This window comes from Mizuhopecten yessoensis, unplaced genomic scaffold, assembly GCF_002113885.1.
Source record: "Mizuhopecten yessoensis strain PY_sf001 unplaced genomic scaffold, ASM211388v2 scaffold1557, whole genome shotgun sequence".
NCBI lineage: Eukaryota > Metazoa > Mollusca > Bivalvia > Pectinida > Pectinidae > Mizuhopecten > Mizuhopecten yessoensis.
In genome coordinates, this window is record NW_018404106.1 from 281,301 (window position 1) to 305,706 (window position 24,406).

Here is a 24,406-nt window from a genome sequence, read left to right on the forward strand (position 1 = left end):
AGTGATCGTGTTTGACAGCATTAGCCTGAAATCATCGATGATAAATCTAATGGAATTAGAGTTCTGTCCCTTTGATATCTCATACACGCGGAGGGTGTAGAATAGATTTTGATAAAATTTCTTGTAAAGGATACTTATCGAATTAGCTTCCCTTCCAACCCCTATCAAATCAAAATTATAAGAGGATTATTGATTAAGTATGGATAACAATGTTTACTCCCGCCTTGTCGAGTGCTTTCGGACACTTTTCTGCGATATAATAAGTGTAATCTGTTGAAGCTGCAGGTTTGTCAATATTTTGGGGAATAGCTTTCAACCATTTATGCGACAGTGCAAATAGGGATGAATTAAGAAGCAAGACCATCGCATAGTGGAATATATTTTACGTCCACAATACAGTTGCTGAAGGAAAATACTGAGTTGATTTTATTTTTAATAAATATAATATTTGAAACTTGAGGTTTGCTAACATTATTCAGATAAATAACGTGCACAGTATAATCATGAGAGACCTTGTGATGCATTCTGTTAACAATATTATCAACAAATGGAGGTATATAAAGTTACCATCTGATATAAGAAAGTCAAATACCCTGGCCAAATTCAAGAAGTATATACATACCTACCTCTTGACGTCTATATTTTTATTTTAATGCACATTGAGATGATTATCTGCTTGCTTGATGTATAATGGTGATTGTATGGCGTTGGTATTATGAATTATAACTTATACTACTATCCATACGTTGTAAAGCGCAATTACACATTTTACTCACAGTTGTACTTGGATGTGTAAAAAGTGGAAAGCGTATTTTACTTCATTGTTTAAATATAAAAAAAAAAAATCTTGTAGGGTAATTCACTGACCAAGAAGGAATCAGGCAAGGTTCTGTTTTTATCATTAACTGATTTACAAAATTTGTCACATTGAATGTCGTTATTAGCTATTTTCTTCTCGGTGTGTAATAAGCTTCACATTTGCTGAAGGAATCAGAAAGATTCATAACTATCGTACAAATATAACACAGTGTTTCTAGTTTGATGTTCGAATCTCCCTTTCATTTTAAACTCTAAGTCTCAACATTTTCGGTAGACAACCGAGGGACGCTTTGCGTTTATTTCATAATACACCCTGCCTTTGGTGGGGCGTGTAAAAATATCAAATATGTTAGAGAATATATTTAAAGATTAAGCTATAAATAAAAAATGAAAAAGACTCATTTTTCATGTCAGAATGGCGTGCTTGTGTAATTTAATATGAAATATACGACAGTGTCAACATTAAATTGAGACTCGAAGTCAATCTTTAGAGACAGCAGGAACTTAGATGACACCGATAAGGAAAAGAACGGTATAATGAACCGGAAGTTGTGCGAGGAAATAATCAGTGTATGCTTTTTAGCCCATATACTCTGATATACCAGATTTTTAAAAAGGTGCGTCCTTACTTCTTATTGGTAATGATAACTTAAGGAGTTGGGTAGGGTGTGCAGGTTGGTGAAAACTATGGTTTTATGCTAGAACTCATAATCAATGGGAAATATTGCATTTCGTTGTGTGAAACGGAGGTAAACATCTTTACTGTGTTCAACAGTGTGCGTTGTTGTTTTGTTGTGAATCCCTTGTTCTGTCTTTGAAAGGTGAAATTACTTGGAGTTTACCTATATTTAACTAGCGGTTTTCGTGGATGAAGAAGAAGGCGCTTAATCATCCAGAAATCCTGCATTATTCCCCTTTTACGTTTTGTATTTAATCTTTTGACCCAGTTTTAAAATTTCGAATTCGACTTCATTTTATGGTTTTGTTGAAACTTCGGTATATTCTTATTCTTTATTTTTCAATTATACTTTGTCTTTCGGATCATTTAGTTTAGATTCCCAGTAAATCGTATACAGTTATACCAGAAATATAATTTTGTGATAATGAGTTTTTTAATATAAGGGCTATGATTCTCGTCACAATTTTTTTATTGCATCTCGCAAGATTCAAGCTTTATTTTCTTAAAATCATATAAGTTCCTTTATATAGTGTATCAACGGATTTGAGTAAGTTAAAGTAGTATGCCTACATTAGACGTATATTTGGTTTGAATAAGTCTGGACTTTGGATAACACCGTTGCAATTACTCATACATGTCAGCAGTTTGCTACCGAAGTATACCGGGTTTGATTTATACAATGTCCGAATTAAACAGAAATTATACGGAATTTTTTTCACTGGCACTTACCTAATACGGTCCGATTCGATGGTATTGTTGGCCCTCAGTTTCTTCACTAAGATGCGGATAATGTTGATTAGGAATAATAAATTAATCTGAAAATGTATAAATAGATATTAAGGTAGGGAGGATAGGTTATGACAAAAATGTGATTAAATATAACACCAATGAACTATCTGCTTTAGATGTATAGCAATATGATTGAAGTTTTGTCAACGAAAAAACAAATACAATTGAAATGTTGGCTGGAATTGATGACAATAACACTGAAATGGTTTATACAAATGATTGATTCCACTTTATTATTGTGCTGATAAATTACACATTATACTGAAATAATGAACTACTGTTTGATACTTACAATCAATGCTGCGAGGAACGGGACTATGATGATGTAAATAAAGGGCATTTGGGAGTAGTTGCCCCAACATGAATTTGCGTTCTCGAAATGCATGACGATCGCCCACGTGACTATTACCAATGCTGGAAAACCTGCAACGTCAGCAAGAAAATAGTTACATTTACTTTAAATTCAATCAAACACACATACAGGCACGATTTTACTGGTGTTTTTTTTCTCAAGAGAAGATTTGTTATTGTAAAAGAAAGAAGTAGTTCCAAATGTCATTCACTGCGCCGGGTATTTTTCAAATAATAAATCTTTATCAGCAATGCTGGAAACCAAATGTCAAAGTTGCAAAAATATCATTGAAAATGAAGAATATCTGTCCCACTCCAGACATAAACCTTTTTTTCTCTCTCTAGTTTTCGTATCAAACATAATTTCTCTTATTATATTGATATAACTGTATATGGACTGAACCTACAATGTGTGATCTACTATGGATCAGGTAGCTTAGTTAAACTGAACCTACAATGTGTGATCTACTATTGATCAGGTAGCTAAGTTAAACTGAACCTACAATGTGGGATCTACTATTGATCACGTAACTTAGTTAAACTGAACCTACAATGTGTGATCTACTATTGATCAGGTAGCTTAGTTAAACTGAACCTACAATGTGTGATCTACTATTGATCAGGTAGCTTAGTTAAACTGAACCTACAATGTGTGATCTACTATTGATCAGGTAGCTTAGTTAAACTGAACCTACAATGTGTGATCTACTATTGATCAGGTAGCTTAGTTAAACTGAACCTACAATGTGTGATCTACTATTGATCAGGTAGCTTAGTTAAACTGAACCTACAATGTGTGATCTACTATTGATCAGGTAGCTTAGTTAAACTGAACCTACAATGTGTGATCTACTATTGATCAGGTAGCTTAGTTAAACTGAACCTACAATGTGTGATCTACTATTGATCAGGTAGCTTAGTTAAACTGAACCTACAATGTGTGATCTACTATTGATCAGGTAGCTTAGTTAAACTGAACCTACAATGTGTGATCTACTATTGATCAGGTAGCTTAGTTAAACTGAACCTACAATGTGTGATCTACTATTGATCAGGTAGCTTAGTTAAACTGAACCTACAATGTGTGATCTACTATTGATCAGGTAGCTTAGTTAAACTGAACCTACAATGTGTGATCTACTATTGATCAGGTAGCTTAGTTAAACTGAACCTACAATGTGTGATCTACTATTGATCAGGTAGCTTAGTTAAACTGAACCTACAATGTGTGATCTACTATTGATCAGGTAGCTTAGTTAAACTGAACCTACAATGTGTGATCTACTATTGATCAGGTAGCTTAGTTAAACTGAACCTACAATGTGTGATCTACTATTGATCAGGTAGCTTAGTTAAACTGAACCTACAATGTGTGATCTACTATTGATCAGGTAGCTTAGTTAAACTGAACCTACAATGTGTGATCTACTATTTATCAGGTAGCTTAGTTAAACTGAACCTACAATGTGTGATCTACTATTGATCAGGTAGCTTAGTTAAAGCAATTGTATTTTGCTCGGATGTCCAGGGTTCAAATCCGGGTTCGGCCCCGTTGCGTTTTTATTCTCAGAACCTTGTTTATGCATTTTTTCATCCCTGTTAGTTTTTCACAACAGTTCCACAAGTTTCGTTTTTCTTTCCAGAAATGATTAACTCAGTATTAAAACTCTTGTCGTGTCGATAAAAAGTAACGATTCATATACAGTGGGATTCCTAATAAATTGAAAAATATGGGAGATATTGTTGCTGACCATTATCATGGTTTTCATTTCAGAAAGGATTTTCTCAGTATTTAAGCCCTTGTCTTTTCGTTTACAAGAAACAATTCATATAAGGGAATTTTTAAATTAGATGAAAAATATGGAAGGTGTCCTTGCTAAACCTTTTAGCAATGACAAGCTCTATTAACAGTAAAATTGAATTTCTACGATCAATGTTGCTAAATGTGTTGAATTTCTACAAAACCTTCGGTGCCGAACTCTCACGTTGTAAAAAACTCTGAAGCATGTCTATTGTACCATGTATCATCTACCGTGCTTCTACAAGACATCGAACTTCCGTAGTGGCGTATGAGGATATTTGTTCCTAACCTTAATTGATAACAACGAACTTGAACTTTGTTTTTATTTTATTCCCGATATAGAACATAAAAGCCAAGCTAATGTTTCAGTATATTGTCGGTCGATCTCATTGATCTTCCATCATTTTCGTATTAATTGACGTTCCTTAAGTTTACTTTCTTCCTGTTATCGTCGATCTCGGAACGTTGGTGATGAACGTCGCTAATTAGAGATCATTATGTTTGCTGATTATGGCCGTCTTAATGACAAAAAATAACTATACCTTTATAGTTTTTATACACGAAAATACCGGTAAAACACATTTCAGACAGAATGTTTGCTGATTAAGATCGTCCTCACGACAACAGCAAACTGATTGATTTCTTTAATACTCGGACAAACCGGTAAAACACATTTCAGACAGTACTCACAGGAAACTAGCAGTATAATATATTGTCTGACGAGAGTTCTAATTGACAGTTGGAAAGGTGGACAAACAAAAAACATTGACTGATCGATCACGCACTGGGGAATGCGTCATTTCTCGTACATTACCTTAAACAAAATTTGTGTATTGTTATTTATCAATATGTATATAATATTATCTCATTTTTCAAGCGAGAAAGGTAGCTTATGTTGCGAATTCAGGTATTTTCTGGGGACCAAAATTCGTTGTTACCCAAAAAACACCATTTCGCTAGTACATGAATACGCGGATTAGGAGTGCCTACTCATACGGAAAAAAACATTATGTCAGACATGTAATTATTGTGTGGACCCATACATTCGTGGATGAAGAGTATCCGTAGCATAAACGAAATTAAAAACCTCAAAATTAATATTTTGACTGTATACAAAAATTATAAAGCATTTTAAACATCTGTTTAAGTTATAACCTAAATAAAAAAAATGAAAACTTAATATTTACTGTATATCGATTTCATTTTATTGTGGTAAATTTTGTTGATCACATTTATTGATTCGCGGGAGTTGCAAAGCACCGATAGGGTAGGCTAATTCAACCGGGTACTTGTCAGTGTATAAAGAAGAATTCAGGCAGTTTGGTAAGCGTGTACTAAGAAAAACCAGGAAGAGAATTGAAATAAAAAAGAAAGTAGACAGGAAAGATACGAAAGAAACACCAAGTATCGCAATGTGGTCAGTAGACTTGTTTCGGTCGCTGTAATGTGCTTTGAGTAGAAGACACAGAAAGAAGCCCCGCTCCTGCAGGGGGACAAACATTAGTCGCCTCTTACGACACACATGCCGTGGATGTGATACAGTAGGTCTATTTTTGGTTTCTTTAATGTCCCAAACAGAAGTCAGGAAATAAATCATCCCCGATTCGACAGGATGTTGCACAAATGAAATATTGAACACAGGTATTTCCTTGTATTCGCTTTTTTTCCATGGTGGTAACAAACAAACGGTCTATTTCTAAACTACCTATAATGAAAAGTCGTTTTAAACCACGTTGAAGTTCTGGTTTCAAACTACACTATGTTAATATCTTCTATGTTTAAACTCTTTTTGATTGTCTAATATATTTGAAGTGATCTAGATATTTTACTTGATCTGACGGTTGTCATAAATAAATTCATTTCCTTTTCTGTATGTAGACATTCCCCAGCCCGAGGAAATTATTGAAAGAGACGTTTCAAAGCTGAATATAGCATACACACATATTATAAATCTATCATTCGTACGTAGAGGAAGACATCATCCTTCTTAGAGCTGAATACACAATACACACAGATGCTATTTCGGGCGGATGTAGACTTACCCCAGCCAATGAAGAAGAATAGCTTGAAGGGCGCCTCGGTGCTGAAGACTGATACAACTATACTATTATGTAGAAAGAGGCCCTCCACAAACATCCAGTAGATATTGGCCAGTGCCGTGTACTGATTCAGAACTTGAAATAGCTTACACAGCCACTCCTGCAATAAGACATGGAGACATATCTCTTGAATAAATTAAGTTCATTTCAACGTTGTTGCAATGCGGTTCACATATGATTTGTTCATTTTTAAGTCTCTACGGAAAAATACATTTTTGAAAATATTCTTTGTGATCGTGATCAAATCAAGCGGAAAAGGTGTCCGATACAGGAACGATATTTTTTTCGGAAAATTCAAAACAAATTTTGAATATTTCTATCAAACTGTCTCAGGGGTAGAAAACATAACATAGTTTTACCCCGATACACGACAAATTATATTGTTTATCTAATATTAAGGATCACTCTCCCAATGCTGTCAAATCACTAGAGTATTTTATGATAGTTTTTAATATTTACATTTATTTCGTTTTAAACATGCCTGTAGTCGGGCTGAGTCAAGAAACTACAGCTGATCACGTAGCAAAGTTGGTTGAAGTAACTTTGTTGTATTCAGGTTTCAGGTTTAGAATCCCCAGCCTGTATTAACATATCCATTGAATGCTCAAACTAAGATTCTTTGCTCAAGCCCAATATTTTGTTTCCGCGATATATAAATAAATAAAAACAATCCCCTTTTATCAATAAGATGGAATGATTAAGAGAAACGTACAGCCAATTACTGTTTTCAATATCTACACTTGCCTTCCTGACCATTTTACATGATTAAAGCGAGTTTAAAGAAAGTTTCATGAAGACGAGCACCGGTCTCTCCTTATTGGCTTTATGTTCTCAGAACACTTCTATTTAATCTATATCATTTTACTTATCGTTCCTCAAGGTATTGGTTCTTGTCAGAAGTAATTAACTGATGTTCTTGTCATGCTCGTAAAATGTTTCAAATTCAGAGTGGCTGTTTTAGGCGGCGGCACGGGGACCCTAAAGAACTAAACAATGTTGAGCACAGAAATATTTTCTTGGCTGTCAGACAGGTACATTTCTGTCTGCGCTAGAATAATGGAAGATATCATCACTGTGTGATATGTTATATAGACTAAGATATATAAACCTGCGGGTAAAACTTTGACAAATCAACAAAGATTCGTGTTGAACCCCAACATTTTGCAATTTTACTGTCTATATTCATTAGTGTGACTGATGAGTTTCTCCCACACTTTTGAACCGTAAAAGTTGTAGTGGTGAACCCACTGCACTGGGCTTTCATCACAAACATCTGTCTCATGCTAGTGTTTTCCAGCTGCCTTCATCTAGGTAGATCAAGACAAATTTATCTTTTGCCTAGTAGGAACGGAAATGCACCTGTTAAGTGTGGGTGAAAACCCTGTCTAGCACTTAGGTCTTGAAATTGCAAGTGCTGCATTTAAATTGCAAATAAAAACAAATCGCCCAGGGAATTAGAAATGGACTTCCTAAAACTCAGAGGAAGCATGTTGAAAGAAAAACAAAATTTATCTAATGATTCAGATCTCTTGTCTGCGCTTTGCATAAGTGATAAATTATGTTAGTCAAAGATGAATGACAGTGATTTACAAACGCCAATAGGCATTATATCACTGAAAGATGCTCCTTTAAACTGAGAAGGTGCATACTGATTGGATTAACTATCTGTCTTGAAATAGACGCTAATTTTACAAATGGTTTTAAATACAGCATTACTTAGTCATGTCGAGCGTATAAAACGTTGCATATCTTTTCTAATATTCGAACTGATAATTTGGTCTTAACCTACATAATCCTGTCATTATTTCCTGATTAAATTTTCATCACCCGGAAAACATGAAAGTTCTCCCTTTTATAAGTTCAATAAAAGAGGGTTTCCTCTTTTACAGTTTTATGCTTACTACATAATTTATCAAATAGTGTTTTGATATTACAGTCACTTACCAGATCTTGGTAGGAAGTTGCCCGACCTGTCACTAGAGGTTCAATCATGACGATGAGGACGACGAAACGGATGATGAATGATACAACGAGGTTCTTGTGGATGGCTATCCGACTACACTGAAGTGCTCTAAATATGAAAATGGAAACAATATCAGACCTAAATGTCATTACTTTAATCACTTAATTTTCGCAAATATCATTTTCATATTGGCAGTTGTTCTTGCAAAGACTTACTCGCGAGAATATATACAGGAGAAAAGACAATATTGTGTTCACTGTCAAACGGCATCAAAATTGATACTTTAAAAGGTTTTTGTTGCGGTCAATAAATTTCAAATATTCACTAAAATGGTCAATATTGCGTGATCTACTTTTGCAGATTTCAGGTCAAGTGACCATGACTCATAGTACTTGAGGTGGATGAAAAATTCTTTGAATTTTGTTGGTTGTAATTTTTGCGAAAATATCGTTACAACGAAAATCGCGAAAATTAGATTATTATTTTATTTTTATTTTTTACTGCAGATATCTTATATCTTAATTTGCAGTCAGATCACTAAGCTTATTTATGCGAGCACAAATTCATTCAGAAAGACAATTGATTTAAAAAAGATACAAATCTGCCATCACGAACATTCTTTTTAAGGGAGCTCCATTACTTCAAATTTCCCAAGAAAAACTTCGCTTTAGGACATGAAAGTTAAGCTCCTGTTAAAAACATTCCGCATGCTTATTTGAATATTTTTTGATGAATGCATCAAAAAGAGTTTCGAAATATATTTGGAATTATAAGAAGTTAACGACGTATCGGTAAAGGTATAGCGGCAACAACGAGGGATAGAAAAAATAAGTCGTCAATTCATTCCGACAAATCCGAGCTAAATCAAATACATATAAGGAAGAATTCTTTTGCAAAACCTACATTAACAAAACAAGTAGAATATGATAATTAAGGATGACAAATTTACATCTATCATCGGTATAGCATATTTGTTCACGCCCACATTATGTTCATAACCCATGCTCTTGTATGTGCATTAGTTTGGCCCATTCTATTGTTCTCTGCGGCAAATATACATATAATTTGAACATAAAATATGGTTATAGACCAGGTTATGAGTATTTGTGACATTCATGTGACGTTTCGTCCAACATGACGAACGTGTGAAATCAATTTCATCACCGCATATGTATTTCGCAGACATGAAGTGTATCGGGGGTATACTCTGTGTGGGTTAGTGTGCTCAAGAGGAAAACGTGACGTAAGGATGGAGAGGAGACTTTCGTCATGCTGTGTATCGTATGCGTATTGATATGGCGAATGGATAACAGCAAACGTAAGTGAGAGGAATCGCTTTGTATAGAAAACCACAGGAGTGTTAATGAGACCGCCACATAACGTCCTTGACCTTGGTGAACGTATGACCGTCACCTTGGTTACATATACTCATTACCTCGATGACGGTATATACATTATTTTGGTGGCAGTATCATGTTCACCATAGATACATTTTACGCTTCACCTTAGTTTGCGGTATGGATTGTAGTATACTTCGTCTTTCAACTACGTAAGACTATGACCTTGACCTAGGTGACAGTATCATTTCCCACTTTGGTGAAATATGTCATTCACCTTGATGACATTTTCATTTTGCGTAAAGTGAATATCTGATGCTTGAGTAAAAAATCATAATTATTTCATCTTTAGTAAATCATATAATATGACATTAGAATTTAATGTAAGCGATAATGTGTGTTGCAATCTAAACCTGATTTAACGCTTCTGCATCAAAGCCATAAAACACATGTTTATATTTATAAACATGTATGTGTATTGTTGTTGTAATTGGGTAAATATATATGAAATAGATTGAAAGTATATATGTAGACACAAGCTTTTTATACACTCTATGTTCTACGAAGTTAACGATGTCGCGGAAACATGGAAGAGCTAACACCTAAGCAATCCACGCCGGTTTTATTTGGTGTTATTTTATTACCTCCATTGTGATTTACACAAAACTTCCTTCATGTTCGTAGACTCGCCAAGTTGCAACAGAAAAGCATATATGTATTTCATGAAGATGACATTTAAAAGAAATTCTTGGGCTTATTATAATAAGAGCAAGATATCAACTGTTCATGACTCACTCTCCAACAGAGTAAAACTATTGAAAGTCATTTGAACGTTCGTTCACGGTCCCAAAACCAGAGAAACCAAATCATGTTTGAAAGTCTGCAGTCGATGATTCGATAAGTATATGATCCACATTACCATTGTTATATACATCCATTGACTCGAAATGTTGGATATAACATATTTAACGTAATACTCGTTCAGACTTTCACACAAGTATAAACGTTAAATAAGCTGTTTCCGTTTAACGTTAATGAATTATATAGAATGGAGGGCATACATTTCTCTGTATTAGGCATTGTTGCTCCTGACGCGATTCCTTTAAAAGAGAATCGATATTTCCGTTATGTCCATTAACATTTATGTCTTATGTCTTAAATGGTTCCGATCTGCGATTGTGACAGACAAGTTGGAAATATCACATCAGACCGCCCCTTGTATTTTTCTTATAGTTGAACATAACCTTTTTACCAAACGATACATTGACCTCGAGAGACACGACAATATTGTCATGTTTTAATGGAAATGCGGTTTATAGCAACGATGCAAATTTGAAGATCCAATGATAGTTACCAGATTGCTTTTATTGTCAACTGTTTCTTTTCAGTAACATTTTGATAAATGACTGTAATTGCTGACGTTTCGAAACGCACTGTCTTGTATTAATTGAGCCGAGTTGCTATGCGACTATGCAGCATAGCTCTTGCCGCCGTGCTTAATGTAATTGTAAATGTTTTGTTGTATTTATACCGTCATCTTCCATATCCGTGTATTCTCCTTCATATGTTGTAACACTTAAAGAACCATATGAATATCCACAGATGTATCTTTATTTCAAAAGATAATTAGTAATCACAGACTTGCATATGGGTTTGTGACACAAATAGAAATATTGTACACGTGCGTGGGAGTTGGGGCATACGCACTTGTGTGGGTAAATATCATTGAAAACTATAAAACATACGAAAGATAGACGGAAGCCAGTTTTCTTCTGGAAAGGAAAACATAAAAAAAAAAAAATACAGCTGAAGACGACGAATTATGTCAAATGGAGGAGTACTTGTGGGATCAAGCGTTTGGCCTGAAAATGCATGCATTCACTTTATTGAACAAGGAAAATAAAAAACAAAATATTAATTAATGCATTTATGGAAATTGAATACTTACAAATACATAATTATAAACAGAAATAAACTAGAAACATATGTTAACAACAGCTAAAATAATACAACCTATATATTTGTCGGTTAAAAACCACACGTGCATCTATAGGATTTGATTTATGAGTGAGCAAACCTGCTCAGTGTAGTCTATTTAAGACGCCACCATTGAGCACAACTCGGTTAATGTCGTAACGACCATATCTTATGAGATAAGTAATTTGTTTCGTCATTTTTATAAAATTGCAGACAGATGCTTGGAGTGTTGCACGTTTTTGTAGATATAGGATACGCGAGCATCTGACTGTGGGTAAAGCCCGTAAAACCGTTTCTGTATCACAAACGATGGAAGGAACCATATTCATAATCCTGAAGAGTGGGAGAATTGCCATTTAGAAGCAAATAAATCACAGGAATGAGAACGTGTGTCATAATAAAAGATAATTTAAAGTGTACATAATCCTTCGGTCCCATTATACGGAATAGCTAACCGAATCGAAATAGGAGTCTTTGCTTTTAATCGTATCATAAAAAGGCAAAGTATCTAATGTAAAATGCAGACGCAGTGATTTGTTATGCAGGGTTGTCAGATTAAATTACTTTACAAAGGAAATATCAACATTTTTTTATGGAAAATTCAAAATATTCGCTCTATTTTACAGGGACCATATAATTAGCCATCTTAACCGAATTTTTCAGAGCCATTTGGTTTCCTATCTCCTTGACTACCAAACATTAGTTTCAGTTACAACATAAATAATTTAAATGCGCCATCCACGTAATGTATACAACTGCGATTTGAAATAGTGTTGTCTTTCCCTCATCATGTGATGGATATTCCTGTCTGGGTCCTAATTGATGTTTAAGAAAGCAGACAAAGACTATATATCAATTTTCACAATCGTTTCGAAATTACTTTTTTTATATACATAGGGAAGTATTCAGAAAGAGAGGTAGATACAATGATATGAATATATTTAAAACCATGATACACAATGAATTCTTCGAATAATTATATAACTTTATACAAATTATATATAACTATAAAATAATATGATAAATGTTTTAATTGTGTTTGCTTACACTTATGTTTTGATATGATTTCTACCTTTTCTGACGTATACTTACCCATTTGGCTTGTACTGAATTTCTATAGATATACCATTTTTTGATTCAGGCATTAATCTTTCATTCAATGATATTCTCATTCTGAATAACATACCACAAATGTCAACCTCCGTTTTACCATTTGTGACAAAGTTTGGTTAAGCTATCATAAATAAAATCAAATAATTGGTTTATGTAAAGTACATTTGCTTAAATGCATACTATTTGTTTCGCTATATTTGATATATAAGATATATAACAACCGATGTTAATTGTGTTTGATGATTGAATAACTAGGGTAGTACGACTAAGAATTGATTGCATAGTGAGGTTTATTCTCGCGAATAGATAAACGTATCGAAAACGCAACATATAAGCCCCGCGAAAAAGGACAACTTTATAGAAAGCAAAATGTCTTTTTGCATTGAAATGAAAAGTAAAACTTAAAGGGGAAAATGTTCCGGTATAATGATCAAAGTTCTATGAGGTCAGAAGCTTACCATTTAAATGAAAACCAATTATATGTCACACTATTCTTTAAAGCGTATCATGTATTTGATATGCATTATTGTGCAGATATGATGCCCTTAATTTTATTCATTACTACGCCTTATCCTAAAAATATCACGAGTGGGGCTGAAAAATACTTTTAAACTAAAGTTAAGAAGTGTAAAACAGTACTTACCTAAAGTATGAGAAGATGAAGAGTGTGACGATGAGGAAGACAAGAGAGAGGATACTGCAGACGAAATAGATGTCCCGTACAATCATCCACAGATGGGTATTCTAGGAAAGGAGAATACACCTTTTTTATAACAAGGTTGCCGGTGAGATATTGAATTAAATCAACATAATAAAATTGATATCTGTAAAACTGTGACAGAAATAATAGGAGATAATTGTCACAGTGGGAAGATATCAAATTTGATATTGACCAATCAAAACAGTTCTTCGTATTAACTGCATCCAAAGCCACAAACTTGTTTGTTCACATGCAGATAAAGCGACGGTAGAATACATAAATGCTTTGGTACATCTTTGTTACTTACACTAAAATATTTATCTAAATAGAAAATTGAAAACAACTTGTATGCAAATTTGACAAAATATTGGCAGCAAACGGTAAAATTATTTTGAGTAGCGCATTGAAAATAGTGCACAGCCTCGTTGTCAAGCATGACGTCATCATAATGACGCCAACATGTATGCTATAAATCCCATAATATTTTGTGCAGTGATTTTTTTTCGATGTAGTTTTCACATGGAATACGATTCTTATGTCACTCGTTTGAAATCCATTAATTTTCCTCTATGTACATGAAATTTAGTGAGTTTAAGTAAAACAATAATGTAAAACAACAAAAAAATCACTCATCTTATTGGTTGAGATGATATCATGTAATTGTTTTGTGAAGTTTCAGTCACAAAATATGGGTTAATGCGTCGATTCGCTTATTCAAATTCAAAGTGATACATCATTTACTTGTAAACTGAGAACACAGAATTTGCCAAGTCGGTCAAGCTGTGTTCACTGTTACCAATCATGACAAATACAACCTTGTTGGACGACCATGATAACAGCGTTTTTGTCTGATGATTTTTAACTCGGTTATACTTATCTAACAGGTCTATAAACGACCGTACAAACCTCTTCAAAAGTCCTTAATTTACCTTAGGACCCATTTAATTTTGTACAGAATGAAAGCAAGTGAATAAAATATTGAACTGGTTATCTGTTGGTAAATTTTGCATGCACATTGAAATGGTTGAAAACGTTATCTCTGCGCCCCTGATGTTTTAAGAAATCTTCGCCAAAGTGTAATTTGTTTGTTTATCGCTTCTATTTTTCGTGGCTTTCCTCATTCAGTTACTTATCATTTCAGTCGATAACAACGCCAGTGCAATTACTTTTAACGCCTTGACTTAATTGCACAAAATTAAACGTAAGTGTGTTCGTCTTAATTTCTAATCAAACGAAGATCCATCAAGTGATAATTTACTTCATATCAAAAAGAAGCCAACCGCATGCTTTGGAGTCAATGCATTGCAATTATTGTTGAATAAATTGTTTTATCATCTTAAAGTGCCAATAAATAGACTTGTTACTGTAAAAAACACGCTTAGTTGAAATTTATATTCACAATTTCATGAAAAATACATATTATATGAGTTTGTGTGATATAGAAATTCGTCTGTAACGTTCAAAGGACATAAATCTGTTCGGCTCCCACGAACCAGTTTTTTGAGGATCCCCTTACCACTACCAGACTGTGACTATGCACTGGGAATCAATTTTGCCGGTAGGACTATTCCGTCTTTGCGTGTTGCAGAGTTATCTTCTCTTGAAAACAGGTATTGATTGTTACGTCATTTGTTTGTGAGAGTAACGTCATCAATTTTTGAGAAAACGACGTAATTTTCTTACACAAACCAATGACGTAACAATCAATACCTGTTCCTAAGAGAAGATAACTCTGCAATACGCAAAGACGGAATACCTGTAGCTATGATAAATAGCTTTTGAAAGAATTCACACCTTGCGGCACTTTTTGTAAAAAATAATAGAGACGAAATAAAAAAAAAAATCAATAACAATGTTCTGATTGTAAACATTCAGCGCAACTAGACAATGAATCGAACCCCAGACTTCAGATAGCTATATTTTACCGACTGAGCCACTTCGTAAACGGAAGTGTTCTGTCCCAAATGCTACGGCTATAGCCAAAATCAAATTGAAGGGAGGTTACTGTATTAACGAGGAAAACACCACAGCAGTGGGACAGGGATAAAGTAAAACAAGGTAAAAAAAACCAATAGTTTAGTGCCAAATTGGTCTATACTACTGTTGAAACAGAAGTGAACGCGTATACGAATCCTTACTTAAGGTACAATCAACACAGAGTTCAGTATGGTACGATTCAAGATATTATTAATAGTATAGTTAAAGAATATTGAATGCAAATTGTGATTAATTTTGATATGTTCTTTTTCTCACTTTTTCCATTTTGTTGGTCTCCTTTTACTACTAATTGAAAAAAAAACCGCTTGAATTGCGTTTCATTTACTTATGTTTAATGCACTCCAAAACTGGTCAACTTAAACTACATTGCATACTTATATCGACATATTTAATAATCTAAAAGCACTATAATGTATGAATCAGACATTTGAAGTCTAAAAAAACAAATTGTAGCATTAGCTGCTTCTATATTGTGTTAAACGCTATGTACTGTGTCTAGGTACAAATCGATGTACACATCCCCCGCAGCTGTAAAGGGCATCACATATTGATGACGTCAGACAATTTCCATGTCTATTTGTCAAGTCAAAAGTACTAGCTTCTCCCTAAGGAAACATCAATCAGTTTCATTGAGGAAGTTTCGGAAAGATGGAGAATTGGGTATTCGAAAAGAAAATAATCGTGAGACAAATGGGAGCTTTACCAAAAAGAAATGAAAGTTGTAAAAGCAAGAATAATATTAGAAAAAGAAAGGACAGTGGTTAAAAAGCAGGATATTGGGATATAGAGAGTGTGAGATACTGGATATATTAATACATAATAAAATTATTAATAATACAATCTTTACAATAATAAGTTTCTGTTATGAAATAATATGACGTGCTATTAAAAAGTGTAACAGATTAGTCCAATATTCGTGTAAGTTATAATACCAGCAACAATATCAAGGGTTACCTACAGAGGTTGCTTCAAATTACGCTGCCGACACATTATTTCAAAATTTGATATGTTTTGGATGATGATGATAAAAGTTTATGACTCTCTGCAATTCATGTAGCTCATTCGTAACTGAAAACTTTTCTGAGCTTAATGATCTCTGCAACTATGTATTGTTAACTTTTCACTTAAGAAAAATAAACAGAAATTGAAATTTTGATCTTCGCCACCCTACTAAACTTAACTACCGGTAACGGTAGTACCCTGGCCCAGTCGGGCAACATTTATATTCACAGTGAAATTAAAGGACTATTACATTGCGGATTCATTAATGATTTGCCTGCAGTGGGACAGCTGAAGGTCGTGGTTCGAATCCCAAGACATTTTTACACTCGGAACACTGTATTGATTTATTTTTGGTTTATTTCATCTTTTTTTTATAAAGGTTCTAGCAGGTAAAGATTTTATTCAGAAATGTAGTTTGTCATTGCTATAGTCATTCCGGATAAAAACTCAAATGCATAATTATCTTTTTGGTAGTGGTAAGGGGATACTTAACTTAACATTTCAACACGAGTAGGATAGGAGGTGTATAGTGCTAAATAGAAGGGCAGGGCTAGTGAAGGCTGAGTAAATAGAGAACTAGCGAGACGAGACGATGCAGTTTTATTGGCATGGACGGAGAAGATGCTTATATTGGTATTAGGCAAGCAATATGTTTATTTATAAATAAGAGGAGGAACATAGCCGGTACCTAATTTAACGAGTTACATAATTTATTAAATCATCGCTGATGACCATTTAACGATTTTAAACTGATTAATTCTAACTCAGTTTTAATTTTATGTGCATCTTAATTACATGATTTATTTATTGATATCAATTATGATCGTTTTCCTAACCCTACTACAATTATCAAAAGGAGGCTATTAAAATGTTATGTTATCCCTAACGATCTCCTTTTAATTGTCATTCAAGGTTAAAACAATGATGACTTCCCTTCGCAATTAATCGCAATTACACTTGATAGTGCTGATCTTTAGATAATGGGCCTTATTTTAGTTGATAAAGTTGGAGAACACAGCACCACAGGGGAATGTAAAACTGTCAAACGTTTTCTAAACTGGATATCAATGAGACACATAAAGTTCGAATTAAAGGCCGTCAGCTTTAAGTTGTTTCCTATAGAGAAAATGGAAGTTTCATTTATCTTTTATTTAACATCAGTACATTATAGAAAGTAAGAACCGTTAACCTTGGTCGGTGCATGACTTAATTAGAAGTTGTTTGTTGACAGTTTAGCAAAAGAATCAGATATAATCGGTGCGACAAATCACTTGTATATTAACTACAGTGAAGGTATATATAAATACGACATTCGTTAGAGTGTGACCCTATGCACTGTCAAACTCAGAAGAATGTAGTATTTATTTTATAATACCAAAAGTCAATAATAAAGTTTTCAAATTTGTAACAAGCATGGTATTTTTTTTATCTTTTCGTTACATCGTCGTACCAATCACCGGCAAGTTATATACAGAAGCGACATCGAGTCCCTACCAACCAACATGCGCGATGAATCGCAATGGAAAACAACATGGCGACTGAAATGAACCGTGACCGCATCTTCTATGCGCGGTCACTATATTGCACTGTAACACACACTGTCATTCGTTACTAGTGCATTAGGAAGTAACATTTCATTGACTCAATATTAAAACGAATGTGACAGTGTGAAATGAACATTTTGTCTCTAACAATCAAGTAACAGGATTTTCACTTTTAGATTAAGACAGACTATTGTATCCTCGCATGTGATGATGTAAGTTAAGATATAGTGAGAGTAGTGAACAAGCAGGATGTTTTATCTTTCTATTTACTGCATTCAAACATTTTTTTTTCTATTCATCTGCAAATGAAGCGATGGTAAAATAAGTGGTGGTTTTGGTACATCTTGGTACAGTACATAAAAACAATGCCTAAACATAAATACATAATTCTTGCAGATCGTACTAGATAAAAAAAGAAAAATTACATAATTGCTTTAAGTAGTTAACCAATCAAAATTGAGCGATGCCTTGTTGTAAAATGTGATGTCATATTAATAATGCAAAACTTACTTTAGTTATCACAGCATTTTTCTATGCAGCGACGTTTTTGTCTTTGCAATTTTAATAGAATATTGATATTCTGTCATAACCGTGAAATATATTTGGTACCCAGAGTAATTGGAAACCTATTAATAGTAATAGTTATTTAATCTTCTTTGAGATATTACAGTATTGACCACGGTTTTAATTCAAAGATACGAACAACACAGCTATTGACAAGAAATATCCTGATGAAAGACTAAAACTAAATCGTTATTTCAACTATTACAGCATTATCTTCAGAGCGGTGACATTGACGTCGTTTAGAATGGCTTTAAAATCTCAGAGAATTACAAATCAATGCATTTGTAATGTTTTTATCAATTGATATAGATGAATAGAGATCGCTGTGATAACCTATCAGGAAATTGCGCGACAATCTGGGTCACCAGAAAATTTGATTAAATCTCTTACGTTGCAGTCAACGCTACAAGCCAGATAATACTCACTGTAACATGTTTGAGTGTATCTATGCATCGATTACAATCACTCAACCTCCGTACAGGCAAGCCGTTGGCATGCAGGTTGGTCAGCAATGATAGTGATAAATTGGAGGAGGGCTGTTACACACAATTGCATGTCGTAAAAGACATCTTAAGGATATATGTTTACAAATCCGTTCAGACTTCCTATACAAACACTATCAGAAGACATTGAGATCATAGGGCTATGCACGCAATTTTCCGTTTAATCACTATATGCTACCACAATACTATATTGATCTTCTTTCCAGAGAGATCCAAAATAAGAAGTTACAGGTATGTCCATCATTGAACAATCATTTAGAATGTAGTTTATATAGTTTATAATATCTAAAAAATTGACGTTTTATATATTTATGACAAGTTGATAAAAGCGACATCTTTCACTCATTTTTATTTGGAGAAAACAGAACGATATTTTCTGTTATTTGCACTGACAGATCAGCTATAGAGCTGGTAGAATAAGTTGTTGTTTTATCACGTCTTATAAAACATACAAAATTACATATTCGAGATCATGTTTGTGTGCAAATCTTATCCGGTGATAGCAGCAATAAGAGAATGGGGTTGAGGAGTCGATTACAAATTTAGTAAACCTTGTTGACAGGCGTGAAATTATTAGAATATGGTGCAAAAGATTACACTACTTGCATTTTTTCATGTAGTGCAATTTCCGATTATATACTTGAATATGTATTAAACAAAGAATGTTTTAAATTGATTATTACTTCAATTTAACTATTAATGTAAATATACCATAAACTGCAACGTTTCGGGGCTATATGTCTTACTATGATTATTTGTACATACCATTGTATGCATCTACAATTGTCTGAATTTTTTCCAAGTTTATAAACAGACTGACATATGGGTCCTGATAATATTGCTCTTAGATCATGCACACATTTCCCCATAAACGAGACTTGTTGGCCCTGATATCACTCCCTCCATCTTATTCATACGCCCCGCCCCTCTCCCCGAAAATACCTGACAGGATGATGAATTTGCATCCGCACCTCTAACATTATTTATATTTGATAGAATATAGTTGATAAGGAGCCAACACACGCCATTCTGCTAATAATATATATAATTTTTTTTACTGAAAATACACTGACACTTGGTCTTGATATTAATTCTCTTACGCCATGTGCGCCTCTCCCAATACGTAAGAGGTGTAGGCCCTATATGACTCTTACTTATATAACCTTGTCCACCTCTCCCTTGAAATGGATCTATGGGTCCTGGCAACTCATACATCTTATGTAGCTCTCCCCTGCAATACACTGACACGATTGTTTGCCCAGGTATCAATCCCTTTCATCCACGCCTACCCCTTCTCGGATAAGTCGTTGACAGGTATGATAACTTTACAATATTTTTTCTCAAAGTACGTATATTGATACCGCAAAAAGTAACCCCAAAATTAATCTGACTATACAAATATAACCACAATCCAAATATTGGTGTCATACCTGGTCTGCCTCCCCTGAGTTTTGAATGGTCTTGTAGAACGCCAGACACTGTGAATAATTCGTCGTCTCCTCCCATAGGCCTGTAGTGTTGCAGTACCGTGTGGCCAAAATATGATCTGCAAAGAGAGAAGGACTACGTCAACGATAATATGTAGGGAATTACTGCATGGCCTGTACCTTAAGAAGTACCCAGTGAAAACAAATTCGATTGAAATATTTCCGCAGAACATGGTCTACAAAGACAATGAAGTTCAGCAATACACATGTTTTATTGAATTATGGTGTGCATCTAGAAAAATACTCTGGATAAATACAAGCATAAATGCAGTGAAATTATCATGTGATTTCGTTCAATAGGAGTATCATTTAAATAATGTCAAGACATTAATCAATGCGGTCACATGCCGATAAATATCATACACAAGAAAGCAGGAAGGAATACATTGTCGAGTTTTGGGACGACTTTCTTTAAGCAATGATGGATACAATATAATGTATGTCTTTTTCACATGAACACATCTGAGCAAAATAAAAATGTATAGTTTCTACTTGTATTAGAAATATGTACCCACTTCCTTTCGTTACATTTTATACGGTATGGGACGGCTAGACATGATATTTTACTCTTTAGAACGTTAGTACCACTTGTGGATCCTTAATGAACTCTTTCTCTTTGGAACTTCGGTTTTAACTGGTTAGTCCTTAGTAGATTCCTACCCATTAGAACTTTGATAACCATTTGTGAATCATTACTGGATTCTTACCTGTTAGAACTTTGGTTTCCACTGGTGAATCATTAATGGGTTGTTACCCTTTGGAACTATGGTTTCCACTGGTTAATCATTAATGGATTGTTACCCTTTGGAACTTCGGTTTCAACTGTTTAGTCCTTAGTAGATTCTTACCTTCGGAACTTTTGTTTCCACTGGTGAATCATTAATGGATCCTTACCATTTGGAACTTTGGTTATCACTGGTGAATCATTAATGGATTGTCACCCTTTGGAACTTTGATAACCGCTAGTAAGTCCAACGTGATCTTTTTGAACCTTGGTTACCATTGGTAAGGTCTGCATGGACCAAATGGCCATATTGTGAAGTAAACGTATACTGGTTTGGCTTTCTACAGCAACTGTCTAGATTTTAAAATATGTGCTTTTTTACTTCATATGTCTAGTGAGTATATGGAAAATTTTATTTTTGTGACTCTGGCAGTTCATCATTTGCACCTAATAAAAGTCATACATGGCTTCGAAGCAATCGGTCAAATGACTAGTTTTGATAATACAGACACAATATAGATTTGATCTAATGTTTAGTGCATGTTTTGTAATTTTCACGCCTTTCATTTATTGCTGTGGCTTACATCATATTTACGACGAAACAATAAACAACTGGATTTCATAACGATAAGATAATTTATATCACGCGCAATGTTTATGTTTTGCTTATCAGTTGATGGGTTGATAAAATCAACGATGTGCTCTTCACAGTCTATAAACTCTATAAAAATAAATAAATATACAACATGTGATATAACGTCCTATCTAGCTAACATAAGCCACTCTAAAGCGCTTTACAGTACATAGATATACAATTTTACACAGTCAATACAATTAACATATATATTAATCAATACAATATTGAGGAATTCGCAGGAGCTGCCTTATTGGGCGCTAACTACTAGTCCTATGCCACTTAGCTAATATCTCCCTATGTGTGTATGATTGTGTGTGTGCTGGAGATGTATTGTGTTCTGTTTGTAGTGGGACCGTGCTTCCAACGGTATCATTTATAGTGCCAACTCACTTGAATGCTACAGCACAGATACCGCAACACCCACCCCAGACCATTTTATACTCCACCTGGGTTGTTTGAGTTTTGTGGGCAGGAGAACAAATACTTTCTCTGAATAAGTGATATATAACAAGGCAATGATAAAATAGATGAACATATGGTGCCAATACAGTCAAAGAAAGTTAAAAAAGAAATGAAGCTTATTGACCAAACATGTTTCATACTGTCATGTTATTGTACGAAATCAAACACTTTTTCATGGTGTCTCTTATTGTTATCGACAATTTCATCGGATGTCTATCAGCACGAGTGGAACTCGACACGTTTACCCTACCAAATGACCTTGGTTCGCCTCCATCTTGTTCCGGTGGGTCATGGTTCATGCTTTTTTGTTTTTCTGTTCGTTTAAACTTTAAGTCAATACTTTGTCGTTGTGCATTGATACTGTGGCATACCCTTAAGTGTTCGTGCATAAAAAAATAAAAATGAACAGACGAAATAATTAAATTTTGACAATCCAAAATGGGATTATAAAAGGAAAATGAATTTATACTTTAATTGCTTGCTTAATGGAAACAATTTGTTGAAAAGTGTTTTTTTAATATTGTAAATATAAATTCGGCTTTAACCAATCTTTGTAGCATCTATTTAGTTAATATTGATGTTAAAAAGTTAAGTTTGGTGTCGCTCATTTTTTTCCGTATTGATATAAAATTTAACAGTACTGCTAAGGGCTACATATGTAATATACTTAGGCAATGTGGAGCGTGTGCTAATCGAAATATTGAGCGAGATTTACTTTTTTATGCAATTATCAAGATTATCTTTCTAGTAAAGCCCTGGGGCAGTTTATGCAAAGACGTGTTATCAATGTTAAGTTAAATGGCATAACCAAACAATATTGTTCATGCGTGACAATTTTCAGTCTCAGTGTTGTTGATTTACTTTTAAAACAAAATAGCCATAATGAGCAATATTTTGATATTGTTATTATTTGAATTACTTCACAAATCAGAAACGAGAAAAAAACCCGCGAAAGTCTGTTATTCTTGAGGTTGTATCATTGAATCACTGAAGTGTTGTTTACTTAACAGTTCCTGTGATAGAAGAGATTTTTTTAAGAGGCTTATTTAAAGTTAGATTCTTACCCGCACATTTTCTACTTTGGGGTTCTGTTAGGAAATACGTGTAAACATTTTTATGTACCTAACCCTTGTAATTAATATTGATAAACGTATGTTGTCAGCAACGGTGATGGTTTCAAACCGGAGCATTAGACTTTTGTTTGAGCGCGAGGACGTGGCTGTCAAAGCAATTTTGCGTTTTAATCTGTTACCAATCTGCTTATGTTGAAGATTCACGTATACGAGGGCCCATATGTCAACGGTAATCACCAGTCTGTCTGTTTACATCTCCGTCTGATGAAAGTCTCCATACATCATATTTAAACCGATTTCCACGGCGGTGTTATAGATATAGAAATACAACAAAGTAAAAAATGACAAACAGTCATTGTGTATTCTCATTAATTGTTATGATACTCGTCCCATTGAAGGCAAAACGCCAACGAGTTCCACTCCAGATTTGTTCATACACACACTAATTTTCCATGAATTTGTTTTGGTTATAACGGTGGTGAGACTATCGTTCAGTCGATAACAGTTTTTTGATTGTTAATTTCAGTTGCATGCCATAAAAGCTCATGACCCAGGATGCTGTCTAGATAATATATATCTCCCCAGATAACCATATTTATTTCAAGATAACACCTGATGTCCACGCGACAACCATAATGTTACCAATGTACCTCAAATGTCACCTTTATGACTACGGCATCCACGATGTCCCCGTTCACAACCCTAGTATTTTCCGTTAAGGCTATAACGTACATCTCCTCTATATAGGTCGATTACATCGAGCTCAATTGTTTATGCTGGCGCG

General features: G+C 34.3%; 1 protein-coding gene across 6 annotated transcripts in view; it reads right to left on the bottom strand.

The window, feature by feature from the left end:
- The window catches only part of LOC110465167 (diuretic hormone receptor-like), a 175,274-nt gene that overhangs the window by 17,534 nt on the left and 133,334 nt on the right, over positions 1-24,406 (bottom strand). For all 6 annotated transcript variants that reach the window (XM_021520818.1, XM_021520849.1, XM_021520826.1 and 3 more), the window contains 6 exons: positions 20,670-20,785; positions 13,572-13,672; positions 8,483-8,609; positions 6,482-6,638; positions 2,580-2,710; positions 2,228-2,313 (listed from right to left, as the gene is read on the bottom strand). In XM_021520818.1, the coding sequence (XP_021376493.1) occupies positions 2,228-2,313; positions 2,580-2,710; positions 6,482-6,638; positions 8,483-8,609; positions 13,572-13,672; positions 20,670-20,785 (718 nt within the window). The remainder of the gene's footprint in view (positions 1-2,227; positions 2,314-2,579; positions 2,711-6,481; positions 6,639-8,482; positions 8,610-13,571; positions 13,673-20,669; positions 20,786-24,406) is intronic.